The sequence below is a fragment of the Cyprinodon variegatus genome, unplaced genomic scaffold, assembly GCF_000732505.1.
Source record: "Cyprinodon variegatus isolate N-32 unplaced genomic scaffold, C_variegatus-1.0 Scaffold44, whole genome shotgun sequence".
In the NCBI taxonomy this organism is placed as follows: Eukaryota; Metazoa; Chordata; class Actinopteri; order Cyprinodontiformes; family Cyprinodontidae; genus Cyprinodon; species Cyprinodon variegatus.
In genome coordinates this window covers 1,353,047-1,374,397 of record NW_015150497.1, presented here as the reverse complement: position 1 = coordinate 1,374,397, position 21,351 = coordinate 1,353,047, and the positions used below count along the sequence as shown (strand labels likewise).

General features: G+C 36.4%; 2 protein-coding genes across 2 annotated transcripts in view; both read left to right on the top strand.

The window, feature by feature from the left end:
• The window catches only part of ppm1l (protein phosphatase, Mg2+/Mn2+ dependent 1L), a 52,136-nt gene extending 36,575 nt beyond the window's left edge, over nucleotides 1-15,561 (top strand). The window contains exons 2-4 of the mRNA XM_015370318.1: nucleotides 3,205-3,415; nucleotides 11,100-11,261; nucleotides 14,502-15,561. Of these exons, the coding sequence (XP_015225804.1) occupies nucleotides 3,205-3,415; nucleotides 11,100-11,261; nucleotides 14,502-14,845 (717 nt within the window). The 3' untranslated portion in view covers nucleotides 14,846-15,561. The remainder of the gene's footprint in view (nucleotides 1-3,204; nucleotides 3,416-11,099; nucleotides 11,262-14,501) is intronic.
• A 2,294-nt stretch (nucleotides 15,562-17,855) lies between these two features.
• On the top strand, nucleotides 17,856-20,297 carry arl14 (ADP ribosylation factor like GTPase 14). Its single transcript, XM_015370255.1, has 2 exons — nucleotides 17,856-18,240; nucleotides 19,427-20,297. Exons 1-2 carry the CDS (start codon nucleotides 17,926-17,928, stop codon nucleotides 19,733-19,735), a joined length of 624 nt encoding a protein of 207 aa, XP_015225741.1. The 5' UTR covers nucleotides 17,856-17,925; the 3' UTR covers nucleotides 19,736-20,297.
• The last annotated feature ends 1,054 nt before the right edge of the window (nucleotides 20,298-21,351 follow it).

The following is a 21,351-nucleotide window of genomic DNA, read 5'->3' as shown; positions in this document are numbered from 1 at the left end:
TTTAAATTTACCTAAACCCCTGAGCAGCAGTAACTGAGGGGCAAATTGAAAAAATAAAGCCAAAATTGCCAAAGTAGAAAGAAGAATGTTTTTGTTCTTTGCTTTCTTGATCTTGTTTGATGTTATACTGAGGGTTTTTATTTTTATTTTCTTAAAAACACGTTTGAAATATGATCTTGTTTTAGTCATAGTGTTGTGTACCAGCTTGCCGGATGAGGTTGATTCTGAGTCCTATCCAACGGAAACTACTGCATTATAGTTTAGAAGATGAATGAATGGGTCTTAAACAAATATTTCATTCTTTGGATGTTAGATTCTAGCTATTTAAAGGCCTAATTTACTCTGGCTCTACCGTCTTTTGCTCTACATTCCTCTGCTATACCTTTTGCGCTCATGCTACATTTTGTTCTCCTATTTTTAACACCTTTGATCCCGGTCCTTATCCGTCTACTTCAGTTTACATCTTCATGTATCCTTGCTCTTTTGCCCTCATCCTCCTTTCATCTTCCTATCTGGTATTAGATGTTCTGGTCTGGTTTGGCAGCAGGGTTTGCACTCAGATATCAAGCACTGCCCTAATGTTTGCCTGCTGTATTGGTGTATGGGATGTAAAATGGGACACAGTTTGCTAACAGTTTTTTTGTTCCTACCTTGATGTTTCAGGCTTGTAGACAAGTTTTAATCTTAGACAAAAGTGAACTGAGTTCATACTAAAAACAAATCAGTTTTTGGATGGTGATGTTATTTATTTAGGTGGGGGGGAAGCCACCCAAAGCAGTGAGCCTGTAAGGAGAAAGTACTTACAGTGTGAGGGGATTTTTTTAAAATTTAACAGGGTGGATGGTAATCATGCCTGGCTGCCACGTGAAATCTAAGAAGCTATCCGACAGCATTACTTTGGCTAAAAGTTCTCAAAATGTTCATTTTTGTTAAACACAGTCATAAAAATCTTTCACTCTGGAAAGGACTTCAGGCCTGTTTTTAAAGGGAATAAAGGTGAAAGCCACAAATGGCGCAATAAAGAACAGTGGCAAATCTTCCTATGGGTAGCCAACAAACCAAAATTACTCCAAGAGTGCAACAACCACTTGTATAGCAGGTCACAAACAACCAAGAACCTCGGTTAAAATACTGCAGACCTCACTTATGATCAGTGTTTATGATTCAAGAGTAAAAAGCCAAAATCAAAACCCAGTATTACCGGTGAGGATCATCTTTGAACTTCAACGACAAAAAGGGAACTATTGGGAAAATATGCATCCCATAACATCAGATGAACTCTCAGGCTACATGTTCATATTGAGCCAGGTAGAGTTGGAGGACATTTTCCCATAAATTGCATAATTATAAATATAATTATAATTATATATTTGAATCTAAACTGACTCTGTGGGCTGTACTGTAGTAGTTCCTAGTAATTGGGACATTAAAACCAAAGCAAACAGGACCTTCTGCTCCATTCCTGACCTCTGATCCCAGTTTATTAAGTGTAGCTTCCTGCTTGGTGACAACAGAATGAATTGATGTCAACATATAGTTCTCCTTGCCGAGTCAGAAAAGCGTGCAGAAAAGATTTATGGTGATTTAAGGCTGAGCATCCCCATGGAAGCAGACTGTAGGAAAGGAAAAGTGAGAGAAGACGGAGGGGGAAACTGACAGAGTGCATAGAAGGAAAAAAAAAAACTAGTGCTGATAAAACATAATGAGAAGGTTGATGAATTGTTTGCATGTGTAGGGAAAAAGAAGAGTAGGCAGAGCTATTTTAGTTCATGAAAGCAATTTTAGAAAAACAAGTGTGGAGAGGTTTAGTGGAGACAGCTAAAAGGGGACAGTGTTCTAGCATGTAATCTTGGGTTTAGGTCCAATAAACTCATTGTTATATTAATTGCCTAGAAACTGCCAACTTTATTATGTCTTTCATCTCGTTTTTGCTGTTTATTTTCTGCAGGTTTAGACTTAAGTAGGGTGAAATACCAGTTCTGTGAGTTCTGCTTGATGCTGACTGGAGTCATGTTTGCACTATGTTATCTCATATTAGTACTCTGTGACCTTGTGTTGGCTGCTTTTCTCTGTGCTTGGGGAGTAAGGCATCATTTGCTTTCCAAATGCAACAGGAATCTGTGAGAAAAGGTTAACTTTTTGTTATCCTTGGCAGAAAAAAAATTGGTGGAGGTAAGGATATAGTTTCTCTAGCTCAGCTGTGTCCCACAGTGAGAGCCCGTGTGTGTTTGACAGGTTGCAGTTTTTTTCTTTCTTTATCTTGGTTTATGTGCTGCAGCAAGGCTGAGGGAACATGAAGATCATTTTTTCCCCCTTGCAGACTCAACATACATGTGTATGTTCATCTATCAGTGCGGAAATTCCTTTGCACTAATGATAAAACATTAAAGTAAATCAGATTTTCGGATTATGGTAGTTTCCATCCTTATTTGGTTTTTACGTCATTGTGTTTTTTATTTTTTTTAACTTCAATTGCCAAAACTGACTGATATATTTAAAGGTAGAGACGGATTCTAAGTTTTAAGCAAAAACTTTCTTTTTTGTCTCCTCTCTGATTCGTCTGGATCTGTCCACAGATTGAATACATACTTAACTCAGCCACTACACTTCGATCCATCCGTCCATCTGCTGTTTGTCTATCCTCCATGTTTTTCACTCATCCTCCAGTCAGTTAATTTGTCTCTCAGTTTCTGATGTAAAGTCTGACCACTTTATATCCATCTGTCCTAAATTTTATGTGATTCTAAGAATATATGGCTCAAACAAAATCCAGTTTTTATATAAAAATACGTATGAACTATAGCTACATTATGTACTAAATTGCATTTGTCATTTCAATAACAATTGTACAATAGCAGCAGACATGAAAAGATGAAAGGAGATATCTTTAACGAATGGCAGGCAATGCTGTAGTGCCCCAGTTGAATGGACTCTGATTGGCTAAAAGCTCTTAAAGACACCTTATTATTGTAAAAATTGATCACTGTAATTTCTTAAAGCTGAATGCAGAATTTGAGTTTCACATTAGCAGAAGCTGAAATGTAACAATCTTTAAGGAATGATTTACGGATATGAGATGAGAGTGAAGGCTGTTTCTTAAGCTTCCATATTAATATTTCCATACTTTACCGTCTACAGCGTTTGTTGTAATCAACCTCATTTTGTCTATTTTCTCTTCTGTCTTCCTTTGTTCTCCTTCATCAGGCTGCTGCTGAGTTTGCTAAGACCCACCTGGCAGAGGCTCTGCGCCAGCAGCTACTGACCTATGAACGGGAGAGAGAGCGAGACAGAGAAAAAGACAAAGATGAAAAGAAGGAAAAGGGAGGCCTATCCTATCCATCCATCCTGGAGCAGCAGATACTGACACTAGACAGAGAAATGCTGGAAAAACTCTCTGCCAACTACAATGAAGCAGGTCTGCATTCATTCAACTCAAACGTTTAACAGAATACATGCTTTGATAACTTTAACATAATTCATTCAAGACATCTTTGATTTTTCTAAGTGAGTCAGGAGGTAACATTTCTAGGTTAAGATGCTATGCTTACTCATTATTTTCAGTAATTTAACTGTGTGTAAACCAGTGATGATTTCTCATTGAATGCTAGGAAGGCTAAACTTCCACTGTAAATTTCATAGAAGTATTGGTAAAATATATATTGTATTAAACCACATTAAATATGCACTAAAATGAGCCTGATTTCATGATAATGTTGCACATTAATCAGCTGTTGAGCTCTCAGATACGATCTTCACTCCACCTTGGAGCAGCAGGACGCTGCCTGTCAGCCTCTGTGGGAAACCTCCGTCTATTGAACTAAGTAGCGAGGAAGTAGAGCCCTGATTGGATAAAGGCAGGCATACACTGATATTTTCAATCATCATACAGAGCTACTGCTCAGATGGTACGATGAAACAGCAGGGTTCACAGCTTACGATGCATGTTCTTACACTGTAAGGCCAGGCGCTTGGATGTTATCTAACTCGTAGCTCTACTTTAACAGCAGGATTTGTGCATGAACACTTTACAAGGGCTGACTGAATTTCAAACATTTTTTATTTTCTCCTGACCTTATGATTCCTGATCAAGAGCCGGTCTTGAGAAGCTAATCGTCCCTCCTTACTACCGCACTACTACAGGGTACGGAGAAACCCTGTTTGTTCATCAAAATATCCTTTTGAAAAGCCGTATTTAAAGATGCATGTTCTACTTTAGTGTTTCACTTGACACTAGCTGAATAGTGACTCTCAGCAGCTCAAGGTCTAGCTTAGTCAGCTGTTTGAATACAATTGAAACTTCCCAAAGCTTGTAGTAATTATATCTAAAGGGATGTGTGCAAGAAGAAGAATTACTTAAGAAAATCTTTTGTTCTCCCATTTTCTAATCTTAGCACTCCCCCCATTTACACAGAGTCTTCTGCTGGTATTTTTCTGGACACATTTAGATGCAGAGCTCCCTTTGGTATTTGATGTGATATAGTGTGGGATCAGATGGCTTTTAACTCTGAGCAATAGTGTGTAGCCTATTCAATTCTGCTGGTGTGAATTGTTTGTGAAGATGCCACTTGTGTTAAAAACTTTTTCAAGGTCTTATATCCTCATAAAGAGTAAATTGATGCCTTCAAATAGCACTAACAATATGCACAAAACTTATATCAAGACCTGTATCGTGACCATAAATCATATGGTGGATATGATATAATTATTAGATTTATATAAAAATCAAAAAAACCTCAGAAAGACTGCCAAGAACACCCACAGCAGAATCCTGCACAAACTTTTTTATAAAACTCCTGGAATGTAACATTTTAGAAGTATTCGCTTTAAAAAGCAAAATGCATGAAACTTGACAAATGCTGTAAATTATGCATATATTGTGATGTATACTTCTATGGAATTATTGTTCACCGCCGCAATAAAGAGAATTCAAACATATAAATCCACAGCAGAACAGCAGTGTCCGCTCAGACACACTGATATCAGGGAACGTATGGCTTTGATGCAACCGCTGCTAAGTTCCTCACTTTCTCTGACCTTCCTACTACAGATAAGCATCGACGCAGAGTCCAGTGTTGCCCGTAAAACATCAGATCAACAAAGCTTTCACCAGGTTTCTGAACTCTCCTTTAGGCTCAGTAAATCCTTGCAGTTGGCGTCCATACAATGTTTGTTGCCCCATAATAATATAATTATTATTAATTTTCCAGACCATTACTTTATAACACAAGAAGGGGTGAGAGAGCAAACTTTAAAACCATGTACTGTTTTCAATAAACCGTCCTTTTATCTTGGTAGGCCTTTTGTTTAAATGTAATAGTTTTAGTCTGGGGTTGGAAGTAATACGTTTTGGGATCATTTTTATTTTTGTCTGTACATATGCTTTCATATGCCTATTTGATTCTGCCTCGAACGCCTGAATTTCTCTAAGTGGGACAATAAAGGATATTTCTGTTCTAAGAGTCTATTAAGTCTTTTTATCCCCCCTTTATTCTTAGGCACCTTAATGAAGTCCAGTATGTCTCATAACACTTACAGCTTTTCTCTAATAGCCCTAAATAATGTCTATTATGTCTGTTACCAGAGTCTGTTTATCCTCCTTTATTTGAATATCCACAGTCTATTGAGGAAATGGGTTCTTTTCTGTATTATTCTATTTACTCGTCACACATATGCAGAAATCCCAGTGGTGCTTTATCCAGTAGCTGGTGCCCAGAAAGATGGACTTACCTTTCATTTGGGCTCACAGTCTTTCTTTTTTTTTCCTGCCTTTCTGGGATTGTAAGCGATTTTTCTCTGCGACTCATATTTATCTGGTTGCTGTCTCTACAATCTACAACAAGAGCTATTTCCTCTTTGTGCTTTGATGCCCGCTTTCTCTGATTGCTAAGAAAACAGAATAAAATCCTTTCCTCTAGGGTAAGTGTTTGTTGAAATCAAGTCTGTTTGTTCAAACACTTCCATGCTTCACACTTGAGTTTCTCTTTGTGTTGGAGACAGAAAACGTTTCTTTTTAACTCCGATCATTGCATAGATTAACTTCAGAGCTTGTTCTAAAATGTAGGCATTTCATTTTATGAAAGTTTTATCAAATATTTTCTTACCCCTGTATTTTCTCTTTCAAGTCAAACTGAATGTGTTTAACTACTTTAGGGTTTAAAGCATGAAAAAAATGAAAAGAAAGTGCATATTTGCAACTTCTGTAGTACAGTATGTATTTGGGAAAGTAACATCAGGTTTTCAAGATATGAAGAGATTTTGGCAGTGTGTTGCAGCAATGACCTTGCTGAAGAAGTTGCTAGTGCTTTTTCCTCAGGGGAGGGTTATCAGGATTTTTCCCCAAACAATCAGAGGACTGTTTTTCAAAGAGAAAGCTATTATTACTGTGTGGGAAACAATCAAGATAGCTGTCAGTCTTAATAGGGTTCCCTGATTCTGAAAAAAAAAATAAATAATAATTATATATATATATATATATATACATACATTGAGGAAAATAAGTATTTGAACACCCTGCTATTTTGCAAGTTCTCCCACATAGAAATCATGAAGGGGTCTGAAATTGTCATCGTAGGTGCATGTCCTTTGTGAGAGATATAATCTAAAAATAAAATCCTGAAATCACAATGTATGATTTTTTTTTACTATTTATTTGTATGATACAGCTGCAAATAAGTATTTGAACACCAGAGTTTTTCACCAGGTTTGCACACATTGCAGGAGGGATTTTGGCCCACTCCTCCACATAGATCTTCTCCAGATCAGTCAGGTTTCTGGGCTATCGCTGAAAAACACAAGAGTTTGAGCTCCCTCTAAATATTCTCCATTGGGTTTAGGTCTAGAGACTGGTTAGGCCACACCCGAACCTTGATATGCTTCTTCCAGAGCCACTTCTTGGTTATCCTGTTTGTGTTCTTTGGGTCATTGTCATGTTGGAAGACCCAGCCTTGACCCATCTTCAGTGCTCTAACTGAGGGAAGGAGGTTGATCCCAAAAATCTTAAAATGCATGGTCCCGGTCATCTTCTCCCTAATACAGAAAAACACCTACAAAAGCATGATGCTACCACCCCCGTGCTTCACAGTAGGAGTGGTGTTCTTGGGATGGTACTCATCATCATTCTTCTTCCTCCAAACATGGGTAGTGGAATTATGACCAGAAAGTTCCATTTTGGTCTCATCTGACCACACGACTTTCTCCCATGACTCATCTGGATCATCAAAATGGTCATTGGCCAACTTTAGAGGGGCCTTGACGTGCTGGTTTATTTTATTTTATTTTATTTTTTTTGCTGGTTTAAGCAGGGGTACCTTCCGTGCCATGCGTGATTTCAAACCATGACGTCTTGGTGTATTACCAACAGTAACCTTGGAAACTCTTTTCAGGTCATTGACCAGCTCCTCCCCTGTAGTTCTGGGCTGATTTCTCACCTTTCATAGGATCATTGGGAAACCATGAGGTGAGATCTTGCATTGAGCCCCAGTCTGTGGCAGATTGACAATCATGTTTAGCTTCTTCCCTGTTCTAAACATTGCTTCAACAGTAGACCTTTTTTCACCAAGCTGCTTGGCAATTTCCCCATTGCCCTTTCTAGTCTTGTGCAGATGTACATTTTTGTCTCTAGTGTCTTTGGACAGCTCTTTGGTCTTGGCCATGTTAGTAATTGGATACTTCTCTGATTATATGGGGTGGACAGGTGTCTTTATGCAGCTTATGACCTCAAACAGGTGCAGCTAATGTAAGATAATAAATGGAGTGGAGGTGGACATTTTGAAGGCAGACTAACAGGTCTTTGAGGGTCAGAATTCTAGCTAATAGAGAGGAGTTCAAATACTTATTTGCAGCTGTATCATACAAATAAATAGTTTTAAAAAAATCACAATGTCAAACCCCCCATGATTTCTAAGAGGATGAACTTGCCAAATAGTAGGGTGTTCAAATACTTATTTTCCTCACTATATAATGTCAGCATGACACAAGTTTGAAAAGCACAATTGACCATAAGATTTCTAGGACGATCTAATTTGATTAGATCAAAGTTTAAAATAACTGAAAGCATAAGCAGGAATTCCTAAAAATAGCTGTAATGCAGGCGTCTAAAAACAGATATTTAACCAATACTTTTACAGTTATCTCAGACTGATTTTGACATTGTCAATATTGCATTGATATAAGAATATTGCATTGATACTGTTAGAGACTAACTCGCATCTTTTTAAACATCACTCCCCTATGCTCTTCCTGAGATGAGGAGTTTAAATTTATAACTTCTGATATATCATAGCCCACAAATACGCCTGCAATAAGAATATTGCACTAATTCACACATTTATAATGATTTTAATTTAGCAAGTTTAGGAAATGTTTTACCACCCTTTAAAAGCTGCTAGACCTCGTTGAAATAAAATTAGTTGAAAGTGAGTTGCATTTTTTAAAGCCATTTTCATCTTATTTTTCAACCAATTAGAACACGATTGGAGCTACGCCAGGGCTCTAAAGCAGCCTTTCAGAGATGGTCAGCTCTGAATAAATAGCCATAATGGTGCCAGTTAGAGGAAAAGTAAAACTGTTGAGGAGATATTAATCTTATCGGAGTGCTGAGGGGTTTCCTGTCCAACTTGGGCTAATTATGGCGTGAGCGCTGGGTGCATGTGGACCTTAGTGCCATCCTAATGGGGAATACTGAATGTATGCCTGGCATGGCTGAGCTAATTGGGGAAGGGTGTGCTCATAAAGCACTTCAGTCTATTATCTCCATCATCACCATGGGATATTATCTAGTTCCCATGGTGATGAAGATAAGGTTAATTAGCTGAAAAGCCTGTGCAGCAGCATTAAGGATGCATAAGGTGATGAAACATGAATATTCATTAATTTACATTTTGTGGTATCAATATCTTCACAAGTCAGTATATATATATATATATATATATATATATATATATATATATATATATATATATACATATATATATATATATATATAAAACCTTATTTTTCACAGTTTTTTTCTGTTTTAGTCAATGTATTATATTTTCATTTAACTCAAAGATGAATAACATCATCCTTAGTTTTTCTACCAGTTTTAGGCCAACTATCCTGTTTTTGTTTGGTGGAGAAGTTTAAGTAGGATTGTAAAACAACATCACTAGTATTACAATCCATCGACCTGTGAATAACTGAATTTTCTTAATTTCAAGTAGACCATGATGGCCATCTACCAAAACTTCATCAACCACACAAGATTATTAATCAGATCAGTGAAACAGTCAAAGTTTCTTAGTACTTGCAGAGACCCTCAGCCTAAATCAGAGTATCTGTTGAAAAGAGCAGATTGCTGAAAGTACAACTCGGCCAATTTAATGAGAGGTAGGAAACTTTCAGAATAAGTCTTTCGATATCTTATCTATAAAATTAACTGAAGGTTTGAGGTTGACGGCCACCTGTTTTATAAACTAATAACCACTCTGAACTCTGATGGGTAATATGGGATTCTGTGCAGAGACAGCAGCAGAAACGGGCGCTGGCCATGGCATGCTAAGGGTACTCCAAAACTGCGTTGCTTTCAATAAAAGAACAATAAATGTTTTCACTAGATTCTTGACAAAGTGATCAGCAGATGTCAGGTGAATGGTGTGACTTGTAGGCATTTGTAATCCTCAACGGAGTAAGTCAAAAGCACACAAGACCTGTAATCTCAGCAGATTGAAGGGGGTCATTGCTGGAAAAAGCCTCCTAAATAAATCCTCTATTGGTTCAGTTATCATCTGGAAGACCTTACTCTAAGACCAAGATTTAACTGTTTAGCCTTCATATAAAAGGCTGCATGTGATCGCACTGCTCATTGCTACACACTAACACCATGAAGCATGGTGGTGGCTGCATCATGCCATGCTAAGATGCTCCCATGCCAGCAGGCAAACAATAAATCAGTCAAGACAAGCCTCTTTTGAATCAACTGTTCAATTTTACATCATATGAAACAAAGACAGTACATATAAGAATAAATTATTCATCTTGGAGAGTGACATAGCTACCTCAGCAGCCTTTACCTCATGCTCCAAAAAACTCAGAGATCAAATTAATTTATTCCAATAATTTTCCCAGTTATCCTCTACATTGTGCTGGTCTGTCACATGAACCCCCAATAAAATGCCCTGTAGTGTGCAGATGAAGGTTGAGAAAGGTCATTTGGTTTGAAGGCCCTTTGCTTTAACGGTTAATCACTATGTTAACTTTAAATTCTTAAACTGTTCTAATCATGCCACTCATCCCTCTTTTCTCCCCCCTCTGTGTTTTTGTTTGCTGTATCTCCCCGATCCTCCTCTAGCCTGGGTGGTCCAGCCCCATGTGGTGAGACCTCCTGCTCTCTTCCCTCTTTTTTTTTTTTTTCTTTCTGATATTTACTTTTTCTCCCCTCGCCCACTTTGCAGTTTTCTTTATTTAGGATGCGCACGTTGCCAAATGTGGAGATCTGTTCTGTCTCTACGGGACGTTGGATCTCATACAACAGGCCTCAGATTTTAAGCCTACACTCGGGGGTCTGTTTGGCTGGGAAGCTAAACAAAGAGAGGAAAGAGAAACAAAAACATTTCAGGACTTTCACAAGATGGAATCATTCATCGAAAACATTTGCCTTTTTCATGCCTGCTTTTGTTGTCTTTCTTGTATCTGCAGCTTGTTTCTTAAAGCTTAATTAGTTTTATCCGACAGTAGACTATAGTATCTGACAGTAGACAGTAGTATTTGTTTTATATTGATTTTCTTGTAATTAAACAATCTGTGGTTTTGATCCTAGAGTTCATTTGTATCTGAGCTTTAGCTAATTTTCAGGGTGAAAGGATTCATCCCAAATAGGTTTATGGATATCCTCACTGATGTTAAAGCCATATCTGCTTTCAGGTTCACCATCACTTTGGAGAAATCAAAATCTCTCTGCAACAGTTTGATAGACAGCCTTGAAATTTCTTAGGCATTTATCCTACCCTGAAGACAAATCTTCCAGACTCCAGTCTATGATCTCCTGACATGTAACATTTTGAGAGACAGTCATGTTTGATTCTCATCATCTTCTACATTTTTTTTCCTTTCTTTGGCTGCAGGCACTACATGTCTGGTGGCTCTGCTGTCTGATAAGGAGTTAATAGTGGCCAACGTCGGAGACTCGCGGGGAGTTCTGTGCGATAAAGATGGCAACGCCATTCCTCTGTCACATGACCACAAACCTTACCAGCTAAAGGAACGCAAGAGGATCAAGAAGGCTGGTAAGAAAAATGAGCCACAGTGCAAAGCAATGTATCTTGCTCATCTACATCAGAGTAACTGATCAAACGACTCAATTTAAACTGGATCAGAGGCTCAGTTGTTGGCAGTAAAATATGAATATATTTGTCTGTGATTAGTGTTAACAATCAGTATTAATCAGGGAGATGGTGAGCATGATATCAGTCCTATGAAGGTGTGTGTCTACATGCTTGCCATTCAAGGGAGACTTGGAAAATTTAGGAAAGCTTAACAGCCCCATCTAATGGGCTTTTTGTGTAATGCAAAACCTAAAGTCCAACTTTTATATCATCCTTGTTCAGCAAATAAACGGCTCATAGATATTGGGTAGAGAGAAAGGTGTGAAATATACAGAGAAAATACAAAAGCAGATTAAAACAATTTCATTCTAACTGGTCAACAGGAATACAAATGAAAAAAATCTAATTTATATTATTTAATTGTGTCTGTATGCTGAATATGTTTATTGAAATGTTTTCTTTCTTATCATTAATTACATCCTTGATACACAGTTGAGACTAAACACTATAAGAGCAATGGTATAGTTGCATTCAATTATGTTATAGATGTAAACGGCAAAATATGATCATCTAAGAGTCATAAAAGGTTCAACTTGAAAAGGTACAGTTAATTTTGGGGGCTTGCTAATATAATTAAGCAGGTTTGCATAGGAACATCACAGCCTTCGACTTAGCTTAGCTTTGGTCCTAATGGGTTACTGTGTGATAAATATATTTTAAAAAAGTGTTTTTCAATGAGTTCTCATAGTTTTACGCAATTTCTTCATTTAAGCTACAAACCTGGGTCGGGAATTCAAAGCCTTTGATAATTTTTGTTTACTCCCAAAAAAAGGGGAAATGGAATAAAACCAAGATGTTACATCATTTCTTTTCCAAATATAAAAGAAAAAGTTACATTTGGAGAATTGGCTTGAGGAAGCAAAATATTTTCAGATCAAATCAATTTCAAACTGAATCGATAAGGAAATGCTTTCAATCAATACAAATGTTAGCATTTGTTTTATTAAAAAGCTGTAGGACCTTGAAAAGTCTATTATAGACAGGGAAAATATAAATAATTTTTCCATTCAGATTTAGGGATAAAACAATAAATCAGATTAATTAAGGGGAACTACAGAGAGCGTGAAGGATCAAATGTTAGCCTATATGAAGAAAGGGAAAAGGATGGATGGATGGATGGATGGATGGATGGATGGATGGATGGATGGATGGATGGATGGATGGATACTTTGCCTTCCATATCTTGTCACACACAGAGTATACATCTATATAGATAGATAGATGTTACAGTATCTATAAAAACTCAAACACACAGGATTTTAGAATTAGACATCCCCAGTTATTAATTTCATACACTCACCAGATCTGAATGCCCTGTTAAAAAACTTCACACCCATGAGTAGAGGTAATGCAGCCTGATGATATTTGCACCGCATCAGATAGCGTTCCCCCCATGTTAAGCAGGGGGGGTTATAGGCCCGTCAGATAGCATTTTCCCCCCTGATGTAATTTACGTTGAGTTGCAATAAATGCAAAACTCTCTGCAGGTTCTTGTATTTGTCGTCCACTCTATTCAGCTGGCTTTTGAAACACATGGCGAGAAGGTGGGGGCCGGGTGGTGAGGGTTACGGGGGCGAGAAACGCAAAAGTAACGCAATAGTTACTTTTACTAGTAACTAGTTACTTTTATTGTGGGGTAACTCAGTAACTCGGTTACTTTTTGGGAGAAGTAACTAGTAACTATAACTAATTACTTTTTCAAAGTAACGTGCCAAACACTGCAAATAAACGTATCCAGGTGTTAGAATCGCCAAGTCAAAGACCAGACCTGAATCCAATCGAGAATCTGTGGAAAGAGCTGAAATCTGCTGTTCACAAACGCTCTCCATCCAACCTCAATGAGCTCGAGCTGTTTTACAGGAAGAATGGGCAAAAATTTCCGTCTCAATGTGCAAAACTGATAGAGACATAAACCAAGTGACTTTCAGCTGTAATTGCAGTAAAGGGTTGCTCTACAAAGTATTAACTAATGGGGGCTGAATAATTTTGCTCACCTAATTTTTCTGTTTTTTTTAATTTGTTTAAAAATTAAAAATATCACAGAGATTGTGTTCAAATTCATGATTGTGTCCCACTTGTTGATTTTTCACAAAAAAAGCCTGAAGTGTGGCAAAATGTTGAAAAGTTCAAGTGGGCTGAACACTTTGCAAAGCAATGTATATGCTATATTCAGATTTATTCAAGGGGCATATTTTCAAATAAAAAATAATCAATTAATTTAAATAATCACCAGATTAATTGATTAACAAACTTATCATTAATTGCTGCTCTACTCATGTTTTCTATATATCTTCAGTTTATACCTCCTCTGAAAAGCCCTTTACAGGATAAACTAAATGATATCCCATTATAACGATCCTGTTTGGGTAAAATTAACTTTTAGTTCAAATTAAGGTGCAGTTAGATTCAGGTAGTAAAATGATACCAGTCAGTAAAATGTTAAATTTCATAGATGGCCTTAGATTTTATTTTCCTTCCTATTTTAGGGTTTTGAGGACTTTTCTGAATTGAAATTTGAAACATGTGGGTTTTGAGACCCATGCCTCTGTTATTTATCTGTTTATGTTGCTTTGCTAGTAATATCTATTTGAAATCTAAACCTTAAATTTTTTATTACTTATTTGAATATTTCAGAAAGGGAAAAAAAACCAATAGAAAATGCATAATGACGACAAAGGAGTGACTATTTATTATTATTTTGAAACATGCTAGTCAATATCCATGAGGGGTCTTATATTAGAAATGAATAATAAATGTTTTTTTCTTTATATGATTATCTTTCTAAACCCCTGCTGTTAGCACTGCTCACTAAGGAGGGTTTTATGACCCAGTAGTGAAATCTCCCATCTTATCTGATTATTACATCATTGCATTTCCCTCCTTACAGATCTGTTAACGCTAGAGACGGCACACGGCTGTTTTACCAGCTGAACATAATCAACACAAACAATTGTGTGACAAAAATGTTGTCAGTGACAATGATTAGTTAATATTCTGGCTGCTATTTCAGGAACAGATGTTTTAGATGTGAGAATTTGACCTTTGTGTTCTTTTCCTTCATCTTATCGTTGATCCCTACCTCCTCGTCTCCTTCTAACCCGCTTTTCCATCACTCATCCTGATTCTTTGCCTACTCTTCAGGAGGTTTCATCAGTTTCAACGGTTCGTGGCGCGTCCAGGGGATCCTTGCCATGTCCCGCTCTCTGGGCGACTACCCGCTGAAAAACCTCAACGTGATCGTCCCCGATCCCGACATCATGTCCTTTGACCTCAACAAGCTGCAGCCTGAGTTCATGATCCTGGCTTCAGACGGCCTGTGGGACACCTTCAGCAACGAGGAGGCGGTCCGCTTCATCAGGGAGCGACTGGACGAGCCACACTTCGGAGCTAAAAGTATCGTCCTCCAGTCCTTCTACCGCGGCTGCCCCGACAACATCACAGTCATGGTGGTCAAGTTTAAAGGCAAGACGGGGGAAAAGAAGTAAGGAGTTAGATAGGGGAATCAGTTAGGAGACACTTTTGGAGCGAGAACTTTTCACCACAGATATTTCCAGCACTTTGCCCTTCAAACCTCTCTTCACCATCCTCCAATGTCTTGATATTGTTAAAAAACAGAGTTAAAGTTAGGCTTGCCATTATGTATTACACACTGTGTGCAGGGTTGCAGTAATACACGCAGTTGTGGATCCAAAATCTTGAATTTGAATTTTTTTTTATTTTTTTCTTTTTAAGGAGGAATGAAGGCAGATTTCTTAAAGAAAAACACAAAAAGTTTGCTTTTGAAGTCCTGTTGTTTAGGTCAGATCTGAAAATAAATGTGATTTAACATTTTCCTTTTCATAAAATATTTTATATGTTCAACATCGTTTTTCATTTTAAAATAATTTAAAATATAGATTGTTGCAATTTTTTATTAAATACATATGAATCTTTTGAATATCTATTAGATGTTTTTTTTCATGAACACAAACCCTAATTTTTGCATATGCTTACTAAAAAAATCCCCCTAACCTGTAAAACAATAGAACTGACAACATGTTTATATCACATTTATTTAAAGTGGTGCAAAATTGGGTGTTTGAGTTGAATTATCTTAGTTTTGTGTGCGTTCAGTTTCTTGTGACTAATTTCAGCCCTAATTTGTTGTCTTGTTTGCAGCTTTCTCAGCTGATATTGATGAGCTCTGCTGTCTAAGCACAGCTTTGTAATATCATACACACAGCTTTCTAGAGAGATTTAAGGTCATCTTTAATACCCAGTGGATTAATAATGCAATACCTCTCATTACTGCTGACAGCTTATTATTTGTCCATAAGATTTCACTTTCTTTCTGATACACGGATATTATTAACTGATCATAATAAAGACAAATATGGCAACATATTTTCAACAACTCCTAATTCCATGTTGAGACATAGATTGAAGATAAACATGCTAGTTAACTTCTACACTATGATTTGGTTATTTCTACAATAAATAAAATTGTATTATGCTGAATGTGGGAGATTGTCATTTTGTGACTTTTTTTATTACAATTTCTCCTTTTCCAAGACAAAAGTTTGAATTTGAACAGATTTACAGATTTTTGAATAAGTTTTGTTGCCTTATGTTCTGTTGCCAAAACTGTCCTTCTGTTTCATGGTTTTTAAGCAGGCGATCACACAGGGCTCCACCTCAATGTCATATCTTGTAAATTCAAACATGGAGCATCGAAGACCGTCTCTGAGAGACATGGGACTAAAAGATGAATGTACATACAGGGAGTGTATTGTTATCACCCAAACATGCTGTTTGCCACACAGATAAGAACCATATGAAAGTTCACGTGTTTTCCTTAATAATGATGATAATGTATCTAACAGAATGTCTGTGGCATTTGTTCCTGTTGATTTTTATGAACTGTAAAAAAAAAAAAATGCTATAAATCATAATGGTGTCATTAAAGCAATGATTGTCATTTAGTGTCGTTTTTATATATATATGAAGGTTATTTGTAGCTTAAATGGCAAACATGTTTTTCTTTGGAAAATGTTACAAATCATCACCCCCCAAAAAAAACCTATTAAATGTAATGTACATTTAATCCTGGACAGGGGAAAGGGAGCTCTAATAAAGTCATAAGGAAATTATAAATAAACTTTTGTTTTGTGTTTCCCTCTTTATCGTATGTTTTAACTAAAGTATAAAGCATTACACCTATTATTTTCTGTTTAACAATTATAATACAGCTGCTAATAAAAGGCTGGCAATTTAGTATTTTAAATTAAAGAAAATCACTCAATCTATTTAAAATTGAAAGAACGGGCTAAATGATAAAGTGTTGCAAATGAAGTTGAGACCTTGTTTCCTTTTTGACAGTAACTTAATTTCAATAACGGTTTTAATCATATAGCAGAGAGATTAGAGATTAGTGGAAAATAAAGGGGAGTCAGTTTACAAATCAGTGTTATAAACTTTGAACATCACATGAGGTCTTGTTCAAACATCATCCTGGAAAATGTATCAGTTGAGAGAAGAAAATACTTAATAGATTTTTTTATATACTTATTTTTAAAAATATCCATCCGATTCCCAACTAAGCATTTCTAAGTAATTGTCAAATTAAATTTTACAAAAATATATTTACATTTGTGGTTTTAATGTGGCATAATATAAAAGGTTTTAAAAGAGAATGAATGTGAAAGAAACTGAATTTAAAAGAAAAACCTGTATGTATTTAAGGGTCTGTTTTCACAATCATTTCCTAACAAGGACTTTTTCCAAATGTGTTTTCCTATTAATTCATATTGCAGGAACTGAAATCTATATATTAGATTAGATTAGATTCAACTTTATCATCATTGCACAGGTACAAGGCAACGAAATGCAGTTTAGGTCTAACCAGAAGTGCAATAGCAGCAAGTGCAGGATAAATAATGGTTCTATAAATGCAGGACATGGGTTTCTACTGAATAAGTATAGAGATGGATACCATTATAAACAGAATCTTACTTATAGATGAATATAATATATAAATCACTAGTGTTATGAACTAAATTTACAGCTGGATATGTACCAAATATAATGTACAGGTAGATATTACTATAAAAATGTTTTTTACAGTTATGTACAATAGCATATATACAGATGGGTTTAACTATGCATTCATTATTTTCTTTTAAAATGTTCTCCATACAAAAACAATAAAAAAATAAAAAATAAGGCCAGCATTCGTAGATCTACTTGAACTGGATTTATCTCTTAGCCAGTGCAACTAAAATATAACTATGATGTCAATAAGTTGAACCTCCAGCCACTAAGCAGTACAGACCTCCTGGCTGGTAATGTGCTTGATGACCTGGGACAGGTGCAGTGGGGCTGCAGTGACTGCGCTGGTTAAATGCCTGCATGCCCTCCCTCTTAGCTGCATTGTCATGTACGATATAAATAGCTGTACCGAAATCAACGTAGTTGTATCTCTGTAGAGGGGAGGGATCACTTAGTCCTCATAAGACTCCAGACACACCACCAAGTGCAGACTCAGAGTGCAGACAGCATAGCCTACATATAAATACACTCTCCAGACATGGGTATGCATGGATCCAAGCTAAAGAAACAAGTGCAGATCCTTATGTTGGGTCTGGATGGCTCAGGGAAGACCACCCTGCTCTACAAGCTCAAGTACAACGAGAACGTTGTCACCGTTCCCACTGTGGGCTTCAACGTGGAGATGCTGGAGACAGACAGGAGGAGCCCTGGACTGACGGTGTGGGACGTCGGGGGCCAGAGAAGGATGAGGCCCCACTGGAAGCACCACTTCTTGGACACAGCTGGACTGCTTTTTGTGGTTGATAGCGGGGATGAGAAGCGGCTGGACGAGGCCCGAAAGGAGCTCTATCGGGTAACGCAACCTGTCATTATTTATTTGCTCCCTTTTTTTCAGAAGAGCTTAAAATATGACTTAATTCATTGGGGATTTAATAATTTTCCATTAAAATTATAAATAAATTTAGATTATGAACAGATTATAAATGCTGTTTCAGTTTTCTCAACCTTTAATTTTTTGTTTATGCAACAGTTTTTAACTATCATACTTAAAATAAAAAACTTGGTTTTATAACATAAAAATCTATTAATAAAATATGTGCCAGTGAACCAAAGGTTGAACTATAGTAATGTCCGTAAATGTTTCTAACACTCTATACTACAATGAAATAAAAATCAGTCTAGAGGAGGGATTTTTATATTAATGCATTGAGCTATGTCTGTCAAGAATTAAAACTTTTTCATTCGGAGGTTTTCTAAGTTTTTCAGGATTGAGATCTTTTCAGGATTACAATTACAATTAAAGTGAAATGAGAAAATGTAAGAAAAAAATTCTAAGAGCTAGTAATCAATGTTACCAATATGTTTAGATAAATGAAACTGATTTCTATTGACTAATTATTTGAATGATTACAAATAAACCCAAACAAACAAGAATTTATATCACCTCTGTTTTGAGCATAGTGTAGGGTTAAAATACTGAATGTTGGAAATTCGGTCTCATCAACTGCATTGGTGAGAGGTTTTTATTTTTATTTATTTTATTTTCAAAACAAAAACATAAAAAGAGAATAAAAAAAAAATCTTTGTTTAAAACAAATTAAAATATAATTTAGACCACAAATCCTTATGGAAAATTCAGACAACTTAGTAGCAGCAATTTTACTCTCCGTTTAAATTGTTCTTTAGAAAGATCTGTCAGTGATGTGGGAAGACTGTTCTATATCCTTGATCCTCTGTATAATACACTAAACTGTGTTTGAGTTGTACGAGAGTAAGGAGGCCTGATAAGATAACTACTACGAGTTGGATACTGGTGAAATTAATTATTAAAAGTAAAAATATTACAAAAGTGCTGGGGAAAAGGTTGCTGAGATTAGAACAGCAAGAAATGAAACGACCATGGAAAAAGTATTGCTGTAATTAAAAATATCACACCATTAAACTACAGAAACTAATTCGTGCCCCATATGTGCATAGGTTTATTTTGTATTTTAAATAACAATATTTTTTTGTTCTAATTCCCTGTCTTTATACTTTAGATCTTGAAATACCACAGTCTGAAAGGAGTTCCTCTGGTGATTCTGGCCAACAAACAGGACCTTCCAGGTGCTCTAAACCCAGAGAGACTCTGCCAGAAACTGGACTTGAGGAGAGTCTGTGAAGGCAGGGCGTGGTTCATCCAGCCCTGCTCAGCCACTACAGGAATGGGTCTTCAAGAAGGCTTTAGAAGAATGGTCTATCTGATGAAAACTCCTCTCAGACAGACTCAAGAGGACATTAGGGCAAAGATGAGGTCCAAAGGCTTTAGTTTCACATCAGTTAAACAAGCAATTCTCTTCGACAGCTGATGGGGTCTATTCACCCTGATTTATGATTTTTTTTTTAAGTTTCAGTGTTGCTCTTCTGTCCCTCTTATCTGCAAATCATCTAAACAAGGCATCTGTAGGGCTGAATAATGATGTAACCATAACCTTCAGAGTTAATCTGCAAGGACCTACATGTCATTGTGCTGCAGATTTATTGTCTTCATCTGGGGAATATAACCAAAATGTTTCTGTGAGAAATGTTGGACTATTTGATTCATATGGAGAAATCTATCTTTACATTTAATTATCAAAATATTAACATTTTCTGTTATTTTCTCACTGATACAAGCTGTACTTTTAAAGATCACCAACTAAAACTACAGTGAATAGTGCATGTAAAGATGATTGTTAGATGCTGAACGTTTGCATCCTTAACTCTTAACATTAGAATACAAATCTGGTTAAGTATTCTTCTCTTTGTGTTGGTTTGATTTTACATCCAAAGAAGGATTTATGTCAGTTCTTACATTTGCTTTCAGGTAAAAAGCTTTGTTTTTAACTTTGTTTTAGATAAGGACTATATAAAGATTTATATTGTCATTGAATTAGGAAAGTTCAATCAGCAAAAGTCATATAAATATCTCAATATATTTTAAAAAATATATGAAAAAAAAACAATTTCTCCAAAAGTGTGACTCTTTCTTAAAAAGTAGGATTTTTTATTTTTTATTTTTTTTTTGTCTATGCAACACTTTACCCCTAAAATTAACCCCAATAACAGATCAACCTCTCTTTTTGATGGGGTGGTATGCAATCTTAAGACACTGATTCTGGAAAACTCATACTGGAGCTCAAACAGCTTGGAAAGAATTGGCCTTTTAGTTCTTGCTGCTAAAAAGCAGCACTTTTCAAATAAAATTTACTGTCATTGTAAAAAAAAACGCTTTGCTCAAATCAAGTAATTTTTCTCCGCAGGCTCAAATTAGATACTTTTCACAAGTAACCTGACATTTACATCCTGGATAAGTCTGTGGGTCTTGTAGCACTAACTCCAACCAGGGTGTGCTATCTTCTCCTGGCACTTGAGCGGATTGTATTTTTCAACTGTCCTGTTGCACATGGACTTTTTCCTTTCACCAAACCTTCAATAAATAAACGTGGATAAAGCACTCTGTTAACAGCAGAATGACTTTGACACCAGTCACTTCAGGATTCATTTTGCAGATTTTTTTATCATAAAAAAGACTCATTAACCTTTGTTTTTATTGACTGTAGGTCATTAGCATTGAAATTAACTGGAATAAACTCTAGTTTAACTTTTTTAACTGAATCATCACATATATATTCTATGCATTTCTTTTTAATTTATGTGCACCCATGTTATTATTTTAACAGAAGAGGATTAGAGCCACCGAAAAAAAAGTTCATTGATTTTTAAATTTTATTTCAGTACAATATGAGAAAAAAAGTCAGAATTCTGACTTTATTCTGAGAATTTGGACTTTATTCTGAGAATTCCGACTTTAATCTCAGAATTCTGACTTTCGCATGGCCTCTGCCTGACAGAGTGAGGTGTTCCCAGCACTCAGACGTGAGCGGAGAAACCAATGAGAGTGAGGGGGGTTTCCCCACCCTTCCTTTACGCCAGAGCCAGGCTG